The sequence below is a fragment of the Aegilops tauschii genome, chromosome 6 (assembly GCF_002575655.3).
Source record: "Aegilops tauschii subsp. strangulata cultivar AL8/78 chromosome 6, Aet v6.0, whole genome shotgun sequence".
Taxonomy (NCBI): domain Eukaryota; kingdom Viridiplantae; phylum Streptophyta; class Magnoliopsida; order Poales; family Poaceae; genus Aegilops; species Aegilops tauschii.
This window is the reverse complement of record NC_053040.3, coordinates 101,339,559-101,359,745: the sequence shown is the minus strand read 5'-3', so window position 1 is coordinate 101,359,745 and position 20,187 is coordinate 101,339,559. Positions and strand designations below refer to the sequence as shown.

The 20,187-nt window shown below is 47.4% G+C and overlaps 2 protein-coding genes across 3 annotated transcripts; both read right to left on the bottom strand.

The window, feature by feature from the left end:
* Positions 1 to 2,990: 2,990 nt before the first annotated feature.
* On the bottom strand, positions 2,991 to 4,258 carry LOC109775012 (homeobox-leucine zipper protein HOX18). The gene is made up of 2 exons (XM_020333768.3): positions 3,784 to 4,258; positions 2,991 to 3,697 (listed from the first exon to the last, which is right to left on the bottom strand). Exons 1-2 carry the CDS (start codon positions 4,174 to 4,176, stop codon positions 3,413 to 3,415), a joined length of 678 nt encoding a protein of 225 aa, XP_020189357.1. The 5' UTR covers positions 4,177 to 4,258; the 3' UTR covers positions 2,991 to 3,412.
* Positions 4,259 to 15,751: 11,493 nt separating this feature from the next.
* LOC109775006 (flavin-containing monooxygenase FMO GS-OX-like 9) lies at positions 15,752 to 17,974 on the bottom strand. Of its 2 annotated transcripts, none has more exons than XM_020333766.4 (4): positions 17,031 to 17,969; positions 16,719 to 16,937; positions 16,431 to 16,610; positions 15,752 to 16,244 (listed from the first exon to the last, which is right to left on the bottom strand). In XM_020333766.4, exons 1-4 carry the CDS (start codon positions 17,835 to 17,837, stop codon positions 16,017 to 16,019), a joined length of 1,434 nt encoding a protein of 477 aa, XP_020189355.1. In that variant the 5' UTR covers positions 17,838 to 17,969; the 3' UTR covers positions 15,752 to 16,016. The 2 variants fall into 2 exon arrangements, with proteins under 2 accessions (XP_020189355.1, XP_045085663.1); XM_045229728.2 differs by having other exon boundaries at positions 16,158 to 16,244; positions 16,400 to 16,610; positions 17,031 to 17,974.
* Between the last annotated feature and the right edge of the window lie 2,213 nt (positions 17,975 to 20,187).

The following is a 20,187-nucleotide window of genomic DNA, read 5'->3' as shown; positions in this document are numbered from 1 at the left end:
CACGACGAGGTGGCATTATTTTCATGATGATTAGAGAAAACTTAAAATTAGTTGCCCTCACAATTTAAAATATATTACCATGACAACTTAAATTTTGCCATGATATGTATAATTGTCATGGTCCAAGTATTTTTTTTACTCCACATTTGCCATGGTTTACATAGCTAATTGGCAATGATATTATTTATTTTACAAAATGCATTTTTCCTAAATTTTCCATGTAAACATTTTACATTTATTTTTACAAAACATTTGTCATGTTATTTTGCAAGACGAAAAATCCTACTTTTGCCATGTCAACATTTTTTACAAAAATATTTTCTAATTTTTGTCCTCTCACAAGCACAAACTATTCCAAGTTTGCCATGATCCATAGAAACATTCTTCTTTCAAACCAAGGTTACATGGACCACAACAATTTTATGTATGCATGTATCACCATATAGTAGCATGGCATTTCATACTGCATATACATTTTCTATTTTTGAACCGTGGTAATTTTCTTGTAAATACCATGGAAAATTTATTGAACATACCATGGCAAATTATGTGACTATTTCACAATATTTTTTGAGAATCTGCTTTTGTCATGACTACATACATTTCAAGATTTTCTCATGCTCTAGAGAAACAAGTCCCCCTTAATTTGACATGTGGCTATCAATTTTTTTTAATTCCATGATTTTTAGGGTTTTTCTTTTCAAAACTTTCATTTGATCATTAGATCCATTTCAAACTTGCTATGTTTCTGGAGAACACCCCCCCCCCCCCCCCCCCTAAATTTCACCATGCCACTACTTTTATGGAAAAAAAATCTATCTTTGAGGTTGATTTTTTAGGAAATAATAATTATGTCATTTTTCCATGTGATCAGTAAGAACAAAAAATTCCATATTTTCAGAGAATAAAATTATCAACATTTTCATGACACTATTTTTTCAACATCTTTTTATTTTTTAGTTGCTTTACGTTTGATTTTCTATCCAAACAAGCAGCATTTTTATGCTCTATATCATAACAATTTTGTATGTTAGTTTTGCTCTATTTTTTCTTTGTTATACGCGAACTTTGTTTTGCTCTACAGGATGACAAATTTATACTTTGTCACGGAAATTTCGTTATGCTCTACAGCATGGCAACTTTTTGTGTGCATTTTTGTTTTTTTATATGCAAAAAACTCATCTTGTACGGTATAGCAAATTTGCAATATATGATATGGCATATTTGTGCCCGAATCAGGAAGTGTAATTTGGACCTGGCCCGTGTCGGTCTGCTCCCCGCAAACTCCTTTTTACCGGAGGCGGGATGTACCGGAGCCGCATCCACCCTCCACATGCTTTATGATCTGTGCATAAGTAGGGCCCATCCATATGTATAATCACGTATTGAGACAGGTGACCTTTTGTATATAGTCAAATCAATGTCAGACTAGTAGGGTCCATGTCAGGGAGAGGCAGTACTTTTTGCAGTGGAATGTACGCATGCATGCAGCATCTCTCGTATCTCTCAAACAAATCCATGCATTTTATTTTTGGTTATATTTTTAGATGACCAATATTTTTTTACAGCTTTGTTCTATTATTTAAAATTTTCATATATTCAAATTCTTGAACATAAGATCTTTATAATGATACCAATCTTGAATATATTTAAACTAGTTTAATTTTTACTATTTCAATCATATCAAAATATTAATTTCACTCATTTCAAATTACAATTTTTGAAATGATTGAAATCAGTTATTGAAATGATTGAAACACTTTTCCGAATATAGTTTTCTTTGTGAGTTTCATATTCTAGCTTGTGAAACTGTTTCTTCAATGGAGTAACTGTGATGTGTTTTACTGAAACTAGTGAAATTTATCTTTTGTAATAAGTGTAATCAGTTTTCTGAAACAAGTGAAATATATTTTTTCAATTGAGCGACTGTAGTGTGTTTTCTGAATGAGTGAAATGAGTTATTTGAAAAAAGTGAAATATATCTTTTTGGTGTGAAAAGACTTTTTCATTGTGTGATACTGATATTTCTGCTGAGTGAAATATGTTTCAATATTTTTTTCATAAATACGAAGTGAAATTAGTTTCTCATATATATTTTGTAATGAGTGAAATCAGTTTTCTGAAACTAGTGAAATGGGTGAAATCTATATTTTGTAAACGAGTGCAGTGTGTTTTCTGAAATGAGTGAAATAAGTTATTTGAATAAAAGTGAAATAAAACCAATTTTTGTTGTGAAACTAATTTTTAAGTGTTTGAAACTGATATTTTTTATGAGCAGAATATATTTCAATATATTTCTTAAATTTGCAGTGAAATTAGTATTGCAAATGAGAGTAATATGTTTTCTGAAATGTGAGAAATCTATTTTTGAAACGAGTGAAATGATTTTTTAACTTCTATTAGCGAAACAGTCAAAAACACTTTTATGAAAGCGATATTAAAAGATAATTAAAATATAAAAATAAGAAATTAGTGAAATAGGTTTATTTGAAATATGTGAAATTGACTATTTCAAACACGTCTAAGTTGCAGTCAAACACGTCTAAATTGAATATATTAAACTTCTATTTTACTACTATATCAAATATATCTGTGTCTTTGTGAGTTTCATATTCCAGTTTGTGAAAATGAGCGAAACAATAGAAAAAACTTTTATGAAATAGTGAAACAATTTAGTGTTTTATGAAAGTGATTTCATAAATAATTGAAACATATAAAATAAAATATATTTCAAACATATCCAAAGTTGATCTTGTTATGTAGATCTTGTCACCACGAATTTAAATATACAAAAAGTTTCAATAATGGACATTTGGTTCAAAAGATATAAGTCATTAAAAATATGAGGATGAAAATAAAATGCATGTCATATGTATCCCGTGAGTGAATGCATGCATGCATGCACCGTTGTCTCTACTCTAACTCTCTCTTTTCTGTAAAAGCTGACAATATCTTACACTAGTACATGTATTGCTATGTGTAGTCTGATATCTAAAAATAGAGTATAAAACCTGCATGGATCTTGATGAAACGATGGAGGGTGGATTGCCCACCGGTATATCCCGACACCGGTAAAATTACTTATTCGGTCTGCTCCCTGGCTGAGGGGAGCCTCGCGCGAGGTACGTCCTGGGCAAACGATCCTGGCTGGAACATTCGCTAGGGGGCCTCCTGAGCGATCGTCAGATAGTTATCTCCGTCCTTGGTATTCTATAAACATTATCAAAATTTTCAAAATTTGTCTTCGAAGAAAAAATCTATAGACACTAGTACATACTAGTATTATAAACCTCTTGTTTCCTGAAGCTCATGCAGGTAACAAACATAAAGCTAACTGACTATAGTGCACTGTTTTTTTCAACAAATGATCGACGCATGCATTTCAGGGCGGCAGTAATAATCTCGCTGTCCCTTATGCCGGCATCCGGGCGCTGGTCAGCTTGTTGCAGGACGAACACACAGCCTTGTCGTTGGCCATCGTGAGCCTGGACAAGAAGGCCGGCGACGAGGAGAGCGTCTCGGCGAGCTCTCGCCGGAGCCGCGCGTTGTCGTCGCTGAGGCGCTCGCACCACCGGCGCAGCAGCTCGCAGTCGAGCTCCGTCTGCTTGAGCTTGGTCCGCGCCCTCCTGTTCTGGAACCACACCTCCACCTGCCTCGGCTTCAACCCAAGCTGCCTCGCAAGATCGTGCTTCTCACCCTGCAATTCAAAACAATCCGGTCAGAATCTTCTTGCATGAAGATGCTAATTAAGGACAGAAATTAGAAGGTACAGTATGGACGTACGTGAGAGAGGACGTTGTGGGCGCGGAAGCTTTCCTCCAAGAGCGCGGCCTGCTCCACCGTGAGCCTGAGCTTCTTCCTCGTCCCGTCGCTGCGGGCCGCGTCCCCTCCGTCGTCGTCGTCGTCGTCGACGTCGCTGCTGTCGTGCACCGTCTTGGCCCTCTTGCTATGCTGCCTCGAAGTAGCAGCGACGCCGCCCGCACCGTTCTCTTGTCCCTTCCTCTTCCTACGTGCCGCCGCTTCGTTCTCCGGTGATGTCGCCGGCAGCAGGGCCAGGACCGTCGGCGGCGGACGGCTCGCGGCGCCGATCACGAGGGACAGCCTTGTGTCGACGAGCTCCTCTACTTCCTGCGACTCCTCCATGGCGCCGCTGCTAATGGTCGTAAGGCTAGACATGATGACAGTATACGAAGAACCCGAAGCTAATTTGCCGGTTCTTGTGTTGATCGAGACTCGATCGAGAGAGATCGAAGGTTGCCTGCCAACTTCCTAGGATGGTAGGGGTTTGTTGGCCAAGGCTTTTATAGGCGGCTTACCTACTACAGACACTGGACACGGTCGTACCCGTACCGCACGAGCGGTTTCGTGCGCGGGTTAAACGAGACAATTAGTACTGCGTAGGTTTACTTCGGGTGATTAATGTTTTGGTTGGACTGAGGGGAACTAGTCAGTTCGTATTCATAATTAGTCGTGAACAAACGCTACGGGCAATAAAATGAATTATTACAGTATTTAGCATGACAGTTTTTGTTGTAATTACTTCACTGGTAGACTATCCTCTGCTTGTCAGGCTCGATCAAAAATATCAAGACGGTCAAAAACTGCTTTTACTTTTGTAATAATACGTGGAAGAAATTCAACAGCGTTGGCGTTTCGGGTACCTTGTCGGTCCATGATGTGTACAGCATTGACCTGCATGTAGGAAGTAGTGAACTAATTGTATCGGGCAGGAATAAATTAACTTTTTTTTGCGAATAACTAATATAAATCAATTAAGATTTTGTGTGTATATATTAGGGCAATTTTCTTCTTCTGATTTGAGGTATGACTATCTACAATCTAGACGAGAATTAACTAAACACCATCCCACTGAACAACAATATTAGGACATTCATATTTATTATATTTTCCCTTTAGTTTTTGTTTTTTGATTGTTTTACTATATTTTCCTTTACACAAAATACGTAAATTTGATAGTGTGCGGGCTGATGGGTACGCAGTTGTGCATAGGTGCGCAAGTGTGGAATTGCAATTCTAATGACCGGTGGGCATGCAGTTGAGTACACCTTGCGAACATGCAACTACAACTACGGTTGCACGCGGCCGGCTCACATGTAGGTGCGCAGAGCCGGAGGACCTACAACTATAGTTGTGCCTGATACGTGGACACATAATTGGAGGAACGGAAGCCTACAATCGCAGTTGAGTGCAGTCGAACGGGCATGTAAGTGCAGCTATGCGCAGTGTAGAAAAGGCAAAAATAAAACAAAATAGTAAATTATTGGATATATTATTCAGACACTTATTTTTGGACGGAATGAGTATATATTTACGCACTAATACTCGATTGTGCAACTGCAGTTGTGCTCAACCGTGCGTGTTGAGTATAATGTTTATTAGGAAAGACGAGATAGACTAGGATTTGTTCTGCCTTGTCTTGTACTCCAAGTAGATGATTGTACTCATATATATATGCCCACAAGGCTCAAGCAATACAATGAACAAACTATTCCATCAAATCCCTCTCTTTCTTCTAACATGGTATCAGAGCAAGTCGATCCTAAACCCTAGCCGCCGCCGCTTCCGCACCCGCGCGCCGCCCCTGGGGCGGTCGGCCTCCATGACCGCCACCGGAGGCCGCGTTGCCCGTACCTAGGGTTCGTCCGCCGGTCGTGTGACCAGCTGCCCTAGACAGTCTTTTCCCCGAGCCTTGCTCCGGGGTTTTCTCTCTCCCGCCGGTCATCTTGATCGCGCAATTTCTTTTTGGTTTTTCGATCTATTTTTGATCGGTTTGCGTCGCCCACCGCCGCCGTCCACTCCGAGCGCCTCTACTCCGACCACGGCACGACCAGCTGGCCTCTCCTCCGACCCGGCGGCCACGCGCGCCGAGGCGGCCAGTCAGGGCCAGCCGCTGTCCGCGCGTCGGTCCACTCGTCGCCCTGCGCCGGTCGTCACCGCCCTGCTCCGACCGGGACACCTGCATCGCCCCGACCCGGCGGCCTCGCGCCATGCGACGGCCAATCATAGCCGTCGCTTGCGCGCCGGCCCGCCCATCGATCCACATCACCTGCCTTCGCCGCGTCTGCACGGCGGCCCGGCGGTCTACCTCGTCGGCCTCGTCCTCGGCTGCGTCGGGACTGCTGCGTCAGGCTCGTCAGCGGCCTCAACTCGGGCGCCGCTGCTCCGTTGGTCGCTCGGGCCTCGCTGCCTGGGCGCCGGCGTTGCTTTGGCAGCCGGGTGCCGGTGCTGACAAGCTCGTCCGCACGACGTCCCACGCCGTCCATCGTCGCCGGCTTCATCTCGGACTCCGCCGCCACCACGCCTCCATCGAGCAGCGTCCCCGACCTCGCGCGCGATCGGCTTGATCACCCGCTCGCCGCCGTGACCCACCTCATCTATGCCGCGCGACTGACCTAGCCCGTCGGTTACGCGCTCCTCCGCAGGTCCCGTGAAGATCGTCCCCGATTCAGCGCGCCTCTCCACCGATCGAGCATCGGGCTGCCGCTGTGTCGCCCCGTCGGGCCGCAGCGCCGCCGCCCCGTGGTTCTCCTCGCGGCTACATCGACTCGTGCGTCGCCACTGTGTCGCCCCTTCGGGCCGTAGTGTCGCGATATGCGGTCCCTGCCGCCGCCCCGAGGCCGTCCCCGCGGTTGCACTGACTCGCGAACCGCCATTGTGTCGCCCCTTCGGGTCGCAGCGTCGCGGCCCGTGGTCCCCGCCGCCGCCCAGAGGTCTTCCCGTCGTCGCCCCGACCAGCCTGCCGCCGCTGCGTCGCCCCTTCGGGCCATAGTGCTGCGGCCCATGGTCCGCTCCGCCGTCACCGCGCGTCGACCTCCCGTGGTATGCGCCGCGCCGTCTTCCTTGGCGCGGGAACGCCACCGTCCGCGCCGGTCTTCGTCATGCTGTCAGGTTCTTCGCCTACTTCGAGCACCGCCGCCGCACTCCTAACCTAGCCGCCGTCAGGCCGCCGCCGTCGCTCTTCTTTGGCCGCCGCCGCCGCTACCTTCATAGCCGCCGCCGCCGCCCGTCCACCCCCTTCGTCTTCGTCCAGCACCAGCCCGTCGCCAGCGTCGCCGTCATCTACCCCGACCACTTCGTCTACTCCGACCACCGTTGGTGACATCGGCCCCGCGCCGATGGACGCCGCAATCGTCGTCGAGTTCTTCTCTGCTGGCCCCTCCGACTTCTCCGACATGGCGTACAGCTCGTGCAGGTCCCTCGTCTACACATGCCCGGTGCTGGCAACACCGATGCATGCCTTCATCCACGACATGTCCCCGGGCCTGGCAAGCCTGGTCGGCGCTTCGTCAACTTCATCTTCGTCCGTCTACGCATGCCCGGTGCTGGCAACACCGGTGCGTGCCTTCGTCCATGATGTGTCCCCGGGCTTGGCAAACCCGCTGCGACGCGTCGTCAACAACATTTTCTTCCCGGCGCACCCCTACTTCGACACCACTGCGCCCATGCTAACTCGGCGCCCCTTGCGCCCGCGGCTCCACGGCGACTTCCTCGACACCGGCTACCCCGACTCGACATCGACCACGGCATTCTTCGCACGGCTACCTCGACCACGGCTCCACCACGCACGCTCTCGGCTACATCGACAAACAGCACAAAGGGCTACCGCCTGCTTGAGCAACCTCGTCGGTTTACACTCCAGCCATGACTCCGCGATGCGTCGACCGTTACGACTGTGGGGGGGGGGGGTCCGTCGGCTTGCCTTCGGTTCTTCTCCAGTCTCATCGTCTGCGTCGCTACCGTTGTGACTACGGGGGGATGTTGAGTATAATGTTTATTAGGAAAGACGAGATAGACTAGGATTTGTTCTGGCTTGTCTTGTACTCCAAGTAGATGATTGTACTCATATATATATGCCCACAAGGCTCAAGCAATACAATGAACAAACTATTCCACCAAATCCCTCTGTCCCTTCTAACATGGTATCAGAGCAAGTCGATCCTAAACCCTAGCCGCCGCCGCTTCCGCACCCGCGCGCCGCCCCTGGGGCGGTCGGCCTCCATGACCGCCGCTGGGGGCCGCGTCGCCTGTACCTAGGGTTCGTCCGCCGGTCAAGTGACCAGCTGCCCTAGAGAGTCTTTTCCCCGAGCCTTGCTCCGGGGTTTTCTCTCTCCCGCCGGTCATCTTGATCGCGCAATTTCTTTTTGGTTTTTGATCTATTCTTGATCGGTTTGCGTCGCCCACCGCCGCCGTCGACTCCGAGCGCCTCTACTCCGACCACGGCGCGACCAGCCGGCCTCTCCTCCGACCCGGCGGCCACGCGCGCCGAGGCGGCCCGTCAGGGCCGGCCGCCGTCCGCGCGTCGGTCCACTCGTCGCCCTGCGCCGGCCGTCACCGCCCTGCTCCGACCGGGACACCTGCATCGCCCCGACCCGGCGGCCTCGCACCATGCGACGGCCAATCATAGTCGTCGCTTGCGCGCCGACCCGCCCAGCGATCCACATCACCCGCCTTCGCCGCGTCTGCATGGCGGCCCGGCGGTCTACCTCGTCGGCCTCGTCCTCGGCTCCGTCGGGACTGCTGCGTCAGGCTCGTCGGCGGCCTCAACTCGGGCGCCGCTGCTCCGTTGATCGCTCGGGCCTCGTTGCCTGGGCGTCGCTGCTCCGTTGGTCGCTCAGGCCTCGCTGCCTGGGCGCCGTCGTTGCTTTGGCAGCTCGGGTGCCGGTGCTGACAAGCTCGTCCGCACGACGTCCCACGCCGTCCATCGTCGCCGGCTTCATCTCGGACTCCGCCGCCACCACGCCTCCATCGAGCGGCGTCCCCGACCTCGCACGCGATCGGCTTGATCACCCGCTCGCCGCGGTGATCCGCCTCATCTACGCCGCGCGACCGACCTGGCCCGTCGGTTACGCGCGCCTCCGCAGGTCCCGTGAAGACCGTCCCCGATTCAGCGCGCCTCTCCACCGATCGAGCATCGGGCTGCCGCTGTGTCGCCCCGTCGGGCCGCAGCGCCGCCGCCCCGTGGTTCTCCTCGCGGCTGCATCGACTCGTGCGTCGCCGCTGTGTCGCCCCTTCGGGCCGTAGTGTCGCGATATGCGGTCCCTGCCGCCGCCCCGAGGCCGTCCCCGCGGTTGCACCGACTCGCGAACCGCCATTGTGTCGCCCCTTCGGGCCGCAGCGTCGCGGCCCGTGGTCCCCGCCGCCGCCCAGAGGTCTTCCCGTCGTCGCCCCGACCAGCCTGCCGCCGCTGCGTCGCCCCTTCGGGCCGTAGCGCCGCGGCCCGCGGTCCACTCCGCCGTCACCGTGCGTCGACCTCCCGTAGTATGCGCCGCGCCGTCTTCCTTGGCGCGGGAACGCCACCGTCCGCGCCGGTCTTCGTCACGCTGTCAGGGTTCTTCGCCTACTTCGAGCACCGCCGCCGCACTCCTAACCTAGCCGCCGTCGCCGCCGTCAGGCCGCCGCTGCCGCTCTTCTTTGGCCGCCGCCGCCCGTCCACCCCCTTCGTCTTCGTCCAGCACCAGCCCGTCGCCAGCGTCGCCGTCATCTATCCCGACCACTTCGTCTACTCCGACCACCGTTGGTGACATCGGCCCCGCGCCGATGGACGCCGCAATCGTCGTCGAGTTCTTCTCTGCTGGCCCCTCCGACTTCTCCGACATGGCGTACAGCTCGTGCAGGTCCCTCGTCTACGCATGCCCGGTGCAGGCAACACCGATGCATGCCTTCATCCACGACATGTCCCCGGGCCTGGCAAGCCTGGTTGGCGCTTCGTCAACTTTGTCTTCGTCCGTCTACGCATGCCCGGTGCTGGCAACACCGGTGCGTGCCTTCGTCCATGATGTGTCCCCGGGCTTGGCAAACCCGCTGCGACGCGTCGTCAACAACATTTTCTTCCCGGCGCACCCCTACTTCGACACCACTGCGCCCATGCTAACTCGGCGCCCCCTTGCGCCCGCGGCTCCACGGCGACTTCCTCGACACCCACTACCCCGACTCGACATCGACCACGGCATTCTTCGCACGGCTACCTCGACCACGGCTCCACCACCCACGCTCTCGGCTACATCGACAAACGGCACAAAGGGCTACCGCCTGCTTGAGCAACCTCGGCGGTTTACACTCCAGCCACGACTCCGCGATGCGTCGACCGTTACGACTGTGGGGGGGTGTCCGTCGGCTTGCCTTCGGTTCTTCTCCAGTCTCACCGTCTGCGTCGCTACCGTTGTGACTGCGGGGGGATGTTGAGTATAATGTTTATTAGGAAAGACGAGATAGACTAGGATTTGTTCTGGCTTGTCTTGTACTCCAAGTAGATGATTGTACTCCTATATATATGCCCACGAGGCTCAAGCAATACAATGAACAAACTATTCCACCAAATCTCTCTCTCCCTTCTAACAGTGCGGACGTGCAAGTATAATTGTGTGACGCATGGAAGAACCGGTAAGTCATCAAACAGAAAAAAGTGAAAGAAAAACCGCATAAGTCTCTCCATACAATCAAATAGTGTAAAAATTAATTTAGACTTTTTGTGATGGGTAGATTAGATTTTATTAATTTTCATATAAAGAGAATTAGCTAATCTTTTTTCTTCTTAAATAAAGAATAAAAACAAGATAGAGACCCCCTGCATCATCCATGGACTGGACTTAACAAGGACCCCATTTTTCTTCTAATATACGTGTACGGCATCCGCCTGTCGACATGCAGCACAGGGAAAATATCTGATGCTCCCGTGCGCCCTCAGCCGTTGGATCTCAAATCCAACAGTTTCTGTGAGATGATGAATTTTTTTGCACAAAAGCCCTCATAGAATCTGAAAAATACGCACAAGTACAGCAGCTACAGCAGCTTCTCATACGTCGTTGGATCTGAGATCCGATGGCCCAAAAGCCCCTATCATGGGAGCACCTAAGCTCCCGTATCACAGGATACTCGCCCATGCAGCACACTGTGTTGCTGGCCGCACGAGCGCCATGCACGGACCGCCACATAGGAAATGCATGGAAAATTGGGCATGCATGTATGAACTGAACGCAGGACTGCGAGCCAGCTCGTGCATGCATGCATGGACCGGACAATTGTTTTGTAGGCATGCAGCAGCCACATTCGGTTGTATTACGTGCAAAGGATGGTCAACTTTTGCCTATATATATGCATACGTACGCACAGACGTTTCTCAAACTCACCACAAGCTAGGCGCAGTGTAGTGCACAGTAGCAGGACCATCTACAGACTACAGGTAGTGTACCTAGACGCCATTCCTTAGTTCATACACGGTTGATTGGTCGTGCCGCTCCAGCCACAATCTGCTGTAGCCGGTGTCAATTCTCTGTCGATTTCCTGGAACTAGCTTACCATCAAATGGCGGTCGTATTGTCCTGCTGAAAAAAAAAGAATATATCTGAAGCAGTCAAAGATATGCATATGATGATAAGAATATATCTGAGGCAGTCAAAAGATACTCATAGGATGATGTGACACTCAGCACGTGTCACAGTCATGTGCTTGGTCTTTGGTTCTTGGTGCCGAATCATACGCAGACGTACGCACATGCGTGTGCGACTCTTCTCTTTTAGATAAGTCCGGGGGTGAGGTATGAGGAGTATCCATGAATTCCCATGACTGGGCTAGGCTTAGCTGCCGTGTCCTGTAGATGCATGCAAGCATGCTAGAAGGTCATGTGTTGCTACGTACACGTACCGTATGATTATATTGACTTGTATTCGACCATGTTGTGTAGTAGGGGCATAACGCAAGAGGCACGTACCCGAGCCAGCCAGTCAAACCCTATATCTTCTTCGCCAAGGTACACGGCTCATGTCATCTCTGATTTTGTACTTGACTTGAGAACGAAAAGCCCAAAGGAACTAGTCCAACGAGATATATAGGGTTTGACTTGTCGTACTGCCTAGCTAAGCTAGTTGGTACCACTTTAACCGAGCAGAAACCACCTAATTATATTCACACCCAAAAAATGTTATCTTCACACCCATGATATAATCTTTTTTTGGTTTGCATATAGGGCATAAAAAATGTCTTACAATTTGTTATGGAGGGAGTATTATATTTTAGACTTCACTAAGTATATGAGTTTCACCGAATTAATAAGACCTAGTGCCTTGGGAAAACATAGTTTCGGCTCTGCCATAAATAAAATTAGGACCCCGATATTCACTACGTTCAATCTGGGGACCTCGGTGTAACTAACGAAGGAGGAGGCACCGCAGGGGTCACCTGGGGTGGGCTAAGGCACCACAAAGGTAACTTTTTTTTGAGAAAAAAATACCATGAACGAAAAAGAAATTATACAGAAAATGCGTAGAAAAATACACATTAAAAATGACAAGCTTTAATTTATAAATTTACCATGGTATATTAAGAAAACTATGAAAAGTCAATGCAACACGTATACAAAGTTTAAATGGCAAAAACATTTGAAAGTACAACAACAATTGTTGTTAAATTTCCATGGCAAAAGTTATAACGGAATTGCAAATTAGTACGATGAAAATCTCTACTTTACTTAAGAAGAACGTAAGGTTCCTGTTTCACCCTCTCCTTCGTCCAACCTCTCTCTATATATGATCCCTCCTTCCCCTTCTCCCGTTTGATTTTTTCCTGCCATCTCCGATTTTTCTCCTAAATAATAAAATTCTTTGGTCAGTTATTAAATTCTTACCAAACAAGTGCTTAACAATAAGATGCCATTTTTCTCCAATCTCTGATCTTTCTCCTGAATAATATTTTCATTCGCAAGTAAGTAAATTCTTACCAAAAAAGTGCTTAACAATAAGATGGCAGATAAATCATGGCAATTGCATACAAAAACTGGCTAAGATTTTAGTGCACCAATGTAATAACAGACTGCAATCACGGGCTAATCTACTAGAATGTTTATACTCCCGTTGCATCGCACGGGGAGGTATCTATTATACAAAAGACAAAGAAGTGGTGGCAAAATTAAAAATCGCCATGATCCAATTAATAAAATCTCCATGCTCTCAAACGTATAAATACCTTGGTCTACCAAAAAAAAAAAACTAAAAATGCGATGCTACAAAAACTAAAATTGCCATGCTCCAAAATAATAATTTTTTCATGGCTTAAATTAATGAATTTATTCCAAAATAATATAAATTGCCATGGTCAGAAAAATCGTCATGGTTCATACGCTAAATTTGCCATGATGTATAAAACAAAACTTGCCATGGTCCCAAAATTAAAAAATTCCATGATACATAAACTTAGAAAATGTAAACACGAAATTTTTTGCCATGACTAATGCACTGCGGTGTGGAAGCACCGTTGCCATCCTTTATCAGCGGACTCGTCGGGCGGAGGTTAGGTGGCCGGAGCGATGCAGATTGCATGCGGGCGCTGAGACGACACACATGGAGGCGGTGGGCTTGGCTCCTCTGCAGCTCATCTCTTCTACTTCATGCACCAGATCCCACGGCCGTGTGCTGGCCTCCGGTGGATCCTCACGGGCCACATCCTCATCCCAAAGACGAACACAGTGTCGTTGCCACAATTGTGTATGTGTCATCAACAGAGCCAATTTGACGTTCGACAATAGCTTGTTGTATTTTTTCCATAGCCAATTGAAAGTATGTTTTGTTATCCTTTACAATTCATGTTGACATTATGGAAAAACTCATTTAAAATAGGGCAAGCCATGCAACAGTAGTTGCCTTGGCAAAACAATGTTGAAAAATGCCACAGTGGTGACATTCTTAATATACTTGGGAGCAGGCTTTTACAAGTTTTTGTCAAGGCATCATGTAGCTTTTGTTTGGTACCATGTCAAATTAGTGTGAAAAGTTTGCATTTTTTATGCTTATTTTCTCAAGTAACCATGGCAATACGCTTTCGTAGTTGACATGGCAACATTTGTATAGATGTGGTGTCCATACCATCGTGTGTTTCCATGTTCACATGGCAAATGCATACATTCGTTTTTGAATCGGACCATGGCAAAATAATTGTTTTTAACCATGGCATTTAATTTCTATTGTAGATACCATGGCGAGTTCTCTTTACCATGGCATTTTAATCATGGCAAATGCATTCATTCTTTTATTTTAATTGGACTAAGACATGAATTTTTTACAACCCATAACATAGCCAAATGGTAAGTCAAGACACATTTTCTTTGCCATAGCAAATTGTTTTGTAGTGGGAAATACCATGGCAATTTTTAATATGACTATGCCACGGCAATTTTGTTCATAATTTGCCTTTTGCAATTTTCATTCTATTTCCATACAAAGGATGGCAATTTCAATTAAAATACCTGGCAAATTTTCATATGTATTTGCCATGGCAATTTTGTTTACATTTTTTTTGTTAATTTACATAGGCGGCAATTTTCTCATACAAAAATGGAAATTTTAATTGAAATACCATGTAAAAATTTAATATAGATCTTCCAAGGAAATTTTTATGTTTGTAATTTTGTGTTTGTACAGTTCATTACATTTTACATGTCAATACAAACCATGGCAATTTTAATTTCGTACCATGGCAATTTAAATTTAAAACCCATGGCAAAACCCTAGCAATTTTAATCAAAACCCCATGGAAAATTTTGCCATGGAAAACTAAAAGGATATGTTGCCATGATGGCAACTTTTTGTAGCGTCTTCGATATCCATTCCAATATTGTTGCCATGGTTACTCAAGTTGTTGTTCTTTTTCATTCATTATCTGAAATTTGGTTATCCTCTTGTGGGATTTGCAAAATCTACTGAAACAACCCATGATATGTATGTTTTAGTTTTCTCGTCGTGGTAAATATATTCTCTTTTCTACCATGACCAAAAAAAATATCATGCCAAATTTGATATTTTTCTTTGGACCATGTCAATTCTATTCCTCTTTAGAGCATGTAAAATTAATTAGTTTGGACCATGGCAAATTTACTATTTGGACCATGTTAATTTTGTTTTCCTATGCACCGTGCTAAATTTGTTATCAAAATCTCAAGGAATTTTATTACCTTTTATACACCAACGTAAATTTTTTTGGATTTTTTTTCAAATGGCAACTTTTTTGTTTGAACAAATCATGGTAAATTATGTTTGTATGCCATGGTAATTTTTTTGAATTTCATCCACGTTACTATGCAACTATTTTGTTTGAACAAATCATGGTAAATTATGTTTGTAGAAAAACTATCGCATTAATCTACATCATGGCAATTTTTCGACAAGTTTTATCTCTACATTTTGCATGCAAATTTTACTATGCATGTTTCTTTTGCTAACTAATGTAATAGACGTCGGCAAATGTTTTGCTGTAGCATGGCAATTAACTTTTGTACACTACATGGTAATACTCACTGCATATGTCTACACTATTTTTTTCAGTTTATCTGTATATATAATTTCTTTTTGCACAATTTAACATTTTGTTTATTTTTTGCGCAAAGGGAATTGTTTTATTGGACCAGAAGGCCTAGCTAAAAGGGCCCGCATGCGTGGTCTTCGTGCTGGAGTGTTTGAGGCATCGAACGAAATCGTCCCAGCTAGCTAAGTTTTAACAACAAAAATGCTACCACCCACAAAAAAATATTGCTACACCTACATACTTTACGTACCAGACTTGCGTAAATCAACTTTTTTTTCCTAAGCCCTACTAATCTCCCACCTGATTTTCAGGATGGCGCCGCGTGCCATCCAATAAAATAAGGCCACTTCATCATTTATGTAAAATTCATAGCTACCCTTTCGTAGGTGAAGCAAAGCTCGTTTTAACAATCCTTTTTTAAAAGTCTCATCACAAAGCCAAGTGTTTAACAGTTGCGGATTTGTTCATTTGAAAACGTGGGATGCGCATACAACTTAATTTACTACAAAATCACACAAATGCACTTATATAAGCAGTCTGTGACACCGTCTATGAAAACGAAATAGATATATCGATGACAACCGTACGTGGAAGCCAGCCTGGAACACGACATGTCCTCATGGAATGGAAAGCGCGTCTGGTGCATGATCGATCACTGTGCTGGTTCTTCTTCTTCTTCTTCTTCTTTTTTTGGCGGACTAGAACGATCACTGTGATTGTTTTTTCGTAGCAGCAGGTGCGGCAGTAGCTTGGGCCTGTTGTGCAGACAAGTGCCACTCCTCCACACTGTTGCGGATGGAGTCGCTATCTTTGTACTCATCGCGAAAGGTCTCGAGGTTGTCCAACATGTTGACGAACGACGACAACAGCAGCTCGTAACGCCATTTCTCCACGCCAGGGAAGTCGCAGTACTTGCTCCCGAACTCATCGATATACTGCAGATCACAAGGCAACAAACAATGTCAGTGTAAATCTATTTAGTCCGTACAAGCGTCCGATAGTCGTGCACGTGCACGTTGTATATACTCCCTCCGTCCTATAATGTAAAACGTTTTTTTAACAATAATATAGTGTCACAAAAATGTCTTACATTATGGGACGACGGGAGTAGTTGTTAGTACCGTGGTGTCAAACAAGCTGACGTCGTGGGTGTACTTCTTGGGCGCGCCAGCCATCTCCCTGGCGTGGTAATACTCCTCCACGGACCGCATCATCTCCTCCTCCGACGGCAGCGTCCTCTTGCCGGACAGCACCTGCGCCACCCATTTCGCCTGAGCCTCGAAGAACCAAGGCGCAAACACCTGCGACCAAATGCATTTTGATTGTTTTTGTACGTGCCGGAAAGAATATCATCAAGATGTAATTCAACGTCGCTAACTGGCACTGGCCTAAAGGTTAACGTACGGCACCTTTATGGGTATACCGATGAAGGAGAGCGACGGGGCCAGTGACGGCGGGAACACGTGCTCGAACAGCGGGCCGACGCGGTTGTCGTCGACAGTAACCGCTCCCTCTGTATCCAGGAACGGGAAAGTGTAGTTGTACCCCGTGCAGTAGATGATGGTGTCGGCAAAGACACTGGAGCCGTCGCCGAACACCACCCGGCCATCCTCGCACAGCCGCTCCACCTAACGTCGTTGCCGGACGGATCAATCATTTCGTTTTGCATGCATGCATGGATCGACATGGTTGGAGCACGGAAAAAACCCGCTAGTACGTACGTGCAGTTGTAGATGCACGCTGGCGCTGTACTTGGAGAGCACCTTGGCGAGCCCTTGGGTCACCTCCTCCATGGACTTGGCGACGAGGTGCACCTCCTTAGCCACCCTGCGGACCTCCATGGCGATGTCCTTGCCGCTCTCGCCGCACCCGACCACCACCACCACCTCGCCGCGGAACGGCTCCGCCACCCTGTACGAGTGGCTGTGCACCTGCCTCCCCCTCCACGCCTCCATGCCTTCGATGCTTGGCAACCTCGGCTGCGAGTAGTGGCCGTTGGCCACCACCACGGCGTCGAACACCTCCTCCTCCTCCTCATCGGCACCATGGCACTTGCCGAGATCGACGGACCTCACCGTCCATCGCCGCGTCGGGCCCGGCGCCAGAGCGACACGCACGACGCTGGTGTTGAGCCTGACGGACGCCATGAGCCCGAACGCGGCGCAGAAGTCCTTGAGGTAGAGGTACACTTCGCGGTGGCCCGGGAAGCGGCGGCCGTCGCGGCCGTCCTTGGGCGCGAACTGGAAGTCGGTGAACCCCATGTTCTCCCGCGCGCTGATGAGGCGGAGGGACGCGTACATGCTGCTGTGCACCTTCACCGGCGCCGCCGCGCCGCCGAGCGGGTCGTCGCCGTCGGTCCTCGGGTCGTACCGCCACTGCCCGCCCACGTCGCCGCTCTGCTCCAGAACCGTCACGTCGTGGCCCTCCCGCCGCAGCTCGCGGGCCGACGCCAGCCCGGCCATCCCGGCTCCGATCACGCATACCTTCTGCCGTTGCAATGGCTTGATCTTGATGTCGTCGGAGACCATGTCGATTTTTGATCGAGACGTCGCGCTGCGGAGGAGGTGATTGAATTATTTGATCTTGTCAAGAACCCTAATGGCATCGTTCGCTTCCTTTATTTGTGCGCATTCTCAGTCGGATCAGCCACTCCACCCACTGTGCTATAGAAAGTTTCGCTGGTGTAGTGGATGCATGAGTGGATGTCATGTCACCCAGTTATTTAAGCAGAGAGAACACATCAAAATATTTGGTGTAGATGCTCATCAGGTCATCATTGCAAAATAAAATAACTGACATGCAGTGCTCGTGGAACCAAAACTGCATAGCGCACGTAGCTAGTGCAGCTGCTTGACAATTTGTATTTTGATCATCGCCACCTTTTCTATCATTGCTGATACAACTACTCAACTTTGTTGTTCCTCACCATATTAGAGCAAATAGCATAAAACCCACCACTTTTCTGGCATAAATTCCAAAAAAATACCACAATTCGGAGACCTAACAAGAAGCTACCACTTTTGTGCTAATCCGTCCCAAATAACCGCGGAGTACCACTTTGCATTAGTTACCAGTTCAACCGTTCTTTTTTTTTGTGTGTGCGTGTGGGGTGTAAGGGATTTCATTGCTTAAGGAATTACAAGATCGTTCCTACACAACATAGGAACATCCGCGGGCCTAGATCGCAGCCACAGTTGTGTGATCCTCCACACAGCCAAAGGCACCTAAATAGTGACTAACAACATTCTGGTTCCTACTAATATGAGCAATAGTAACATCCCTATCTCCAAAAAGACTCTTAATTTCGCTACCATCATCACATGTAGTGATCTGTCCAGTTCGAGCAACTAGATTAACTTCACAGCATCCATGCAATCCATCTCAATATCCACCGGCTGTGCAGACCATTGTAAAGCGAGATTTAGGCCCTTCCAAGCACGCCGCCAACTCTGCGTGCAGAGCACCTGGGCAGCGCAAGAGAGACCGGCAAGCAACGAAGGTGATGTCGCCGGCGCTATTCCAAAGCACCATGCCGGCTCCCGCATCCCCATTGGTGTCCATGTACGACACACCGACGTTCAGCTTTACTGCGGCTTCAAGGGGTGGTAGCCATCGATCAGTAGTGGTCGTGGTATCTGGGACATGCACATCCGGCTTCATAGTGCTGAAATCTGGTCTATTTTAGGCGAGCCCAATAACTAGTTTCAAAATTCCTAATAAATTCTAAAGGCCCATTTAGCCCATTCATGCAAGCAAGAAGGTGGGACTAAAGTTTAGTCCCATACTGCTCACCTAGTAGGAGTTGGACCTTCTTATAAGAGAGGTTGTTTCTCCACATGTATGAGCATTAGAACAAGAGAGAAATTCACGCGTGCTCCTCCTCTGCCGCCCGCCGTGGGATGTGGGAATGAGCCGAGCCGTTGTCTAAAGACGCACTAGAGAGTATAGGCCTCTGAAACCCCACCTCTTTGAGTCTTGTATGGGAGAAGGGTGATAAGATTTTTGGTCAGCGCTTTGCGCGACTACTGACCTGTTCATCATGGACGCCTTCCCCGACATCGACGAACTCTCCGACGTCATGGGTGACAACGTTAACGCCAACGCTACGGCTACTGCTGTAGCTCAGTACATGTTCATGTGCCTTTTGTTCGAGATTATGCTTCACTTTCTTCTTCTAGTATTTGTTCTAGATATGTTCTGTTCTAGTTCACAGGTGCAGATATTATTTGCCTTCCCTTTATTAGATTGCATGACTTGTTTCATCTCTGCTATAATAGTCATGTTTTCTCTACTATTTATGTAGATTAAATCATATGGTAAATTGCTCATATTTTCAACACATAGTGCACACATGAGATATCACCATTTTTCCTTTAACAAGGTCACCTACGGCTGCAGGAAACTGTTTGATGCCATTGAGGTGGCCCCACATTTTTTTGACAAAGAGAATATATAGTATTGCAGAGATATCAATCTACACCCATTCTCTGCAACAACGAAATGTCCTAAAGACATTACGGATGCACACTGCCGAAACACAAAAAGAAGAAGAAGAAAAAACAAAAACGTGTCATGCTGATGTGGCGCAAATAGTCAAGTCTATTACCTAACAAATAGGCATCGCTAGGTGGTCAACGGATTCAATTGTAATTTATATTTTTGCGAGATCAACAGTAGTTTATTCCGGTAAGATAGAACTACAATCCTTCCGTGAGAAATCCTCAATACATGGGGGTCATTTTTGTTACCTATGATATTCTCTATATACTGACATGATTTTGATTATAAATAGATTGGGAGTTCTTTCTTCCCTTTATTAGATTGCATGACTTGTTTCATCTCTGCTATAATAGTCATGTTTTCTCTACTATTTATGTA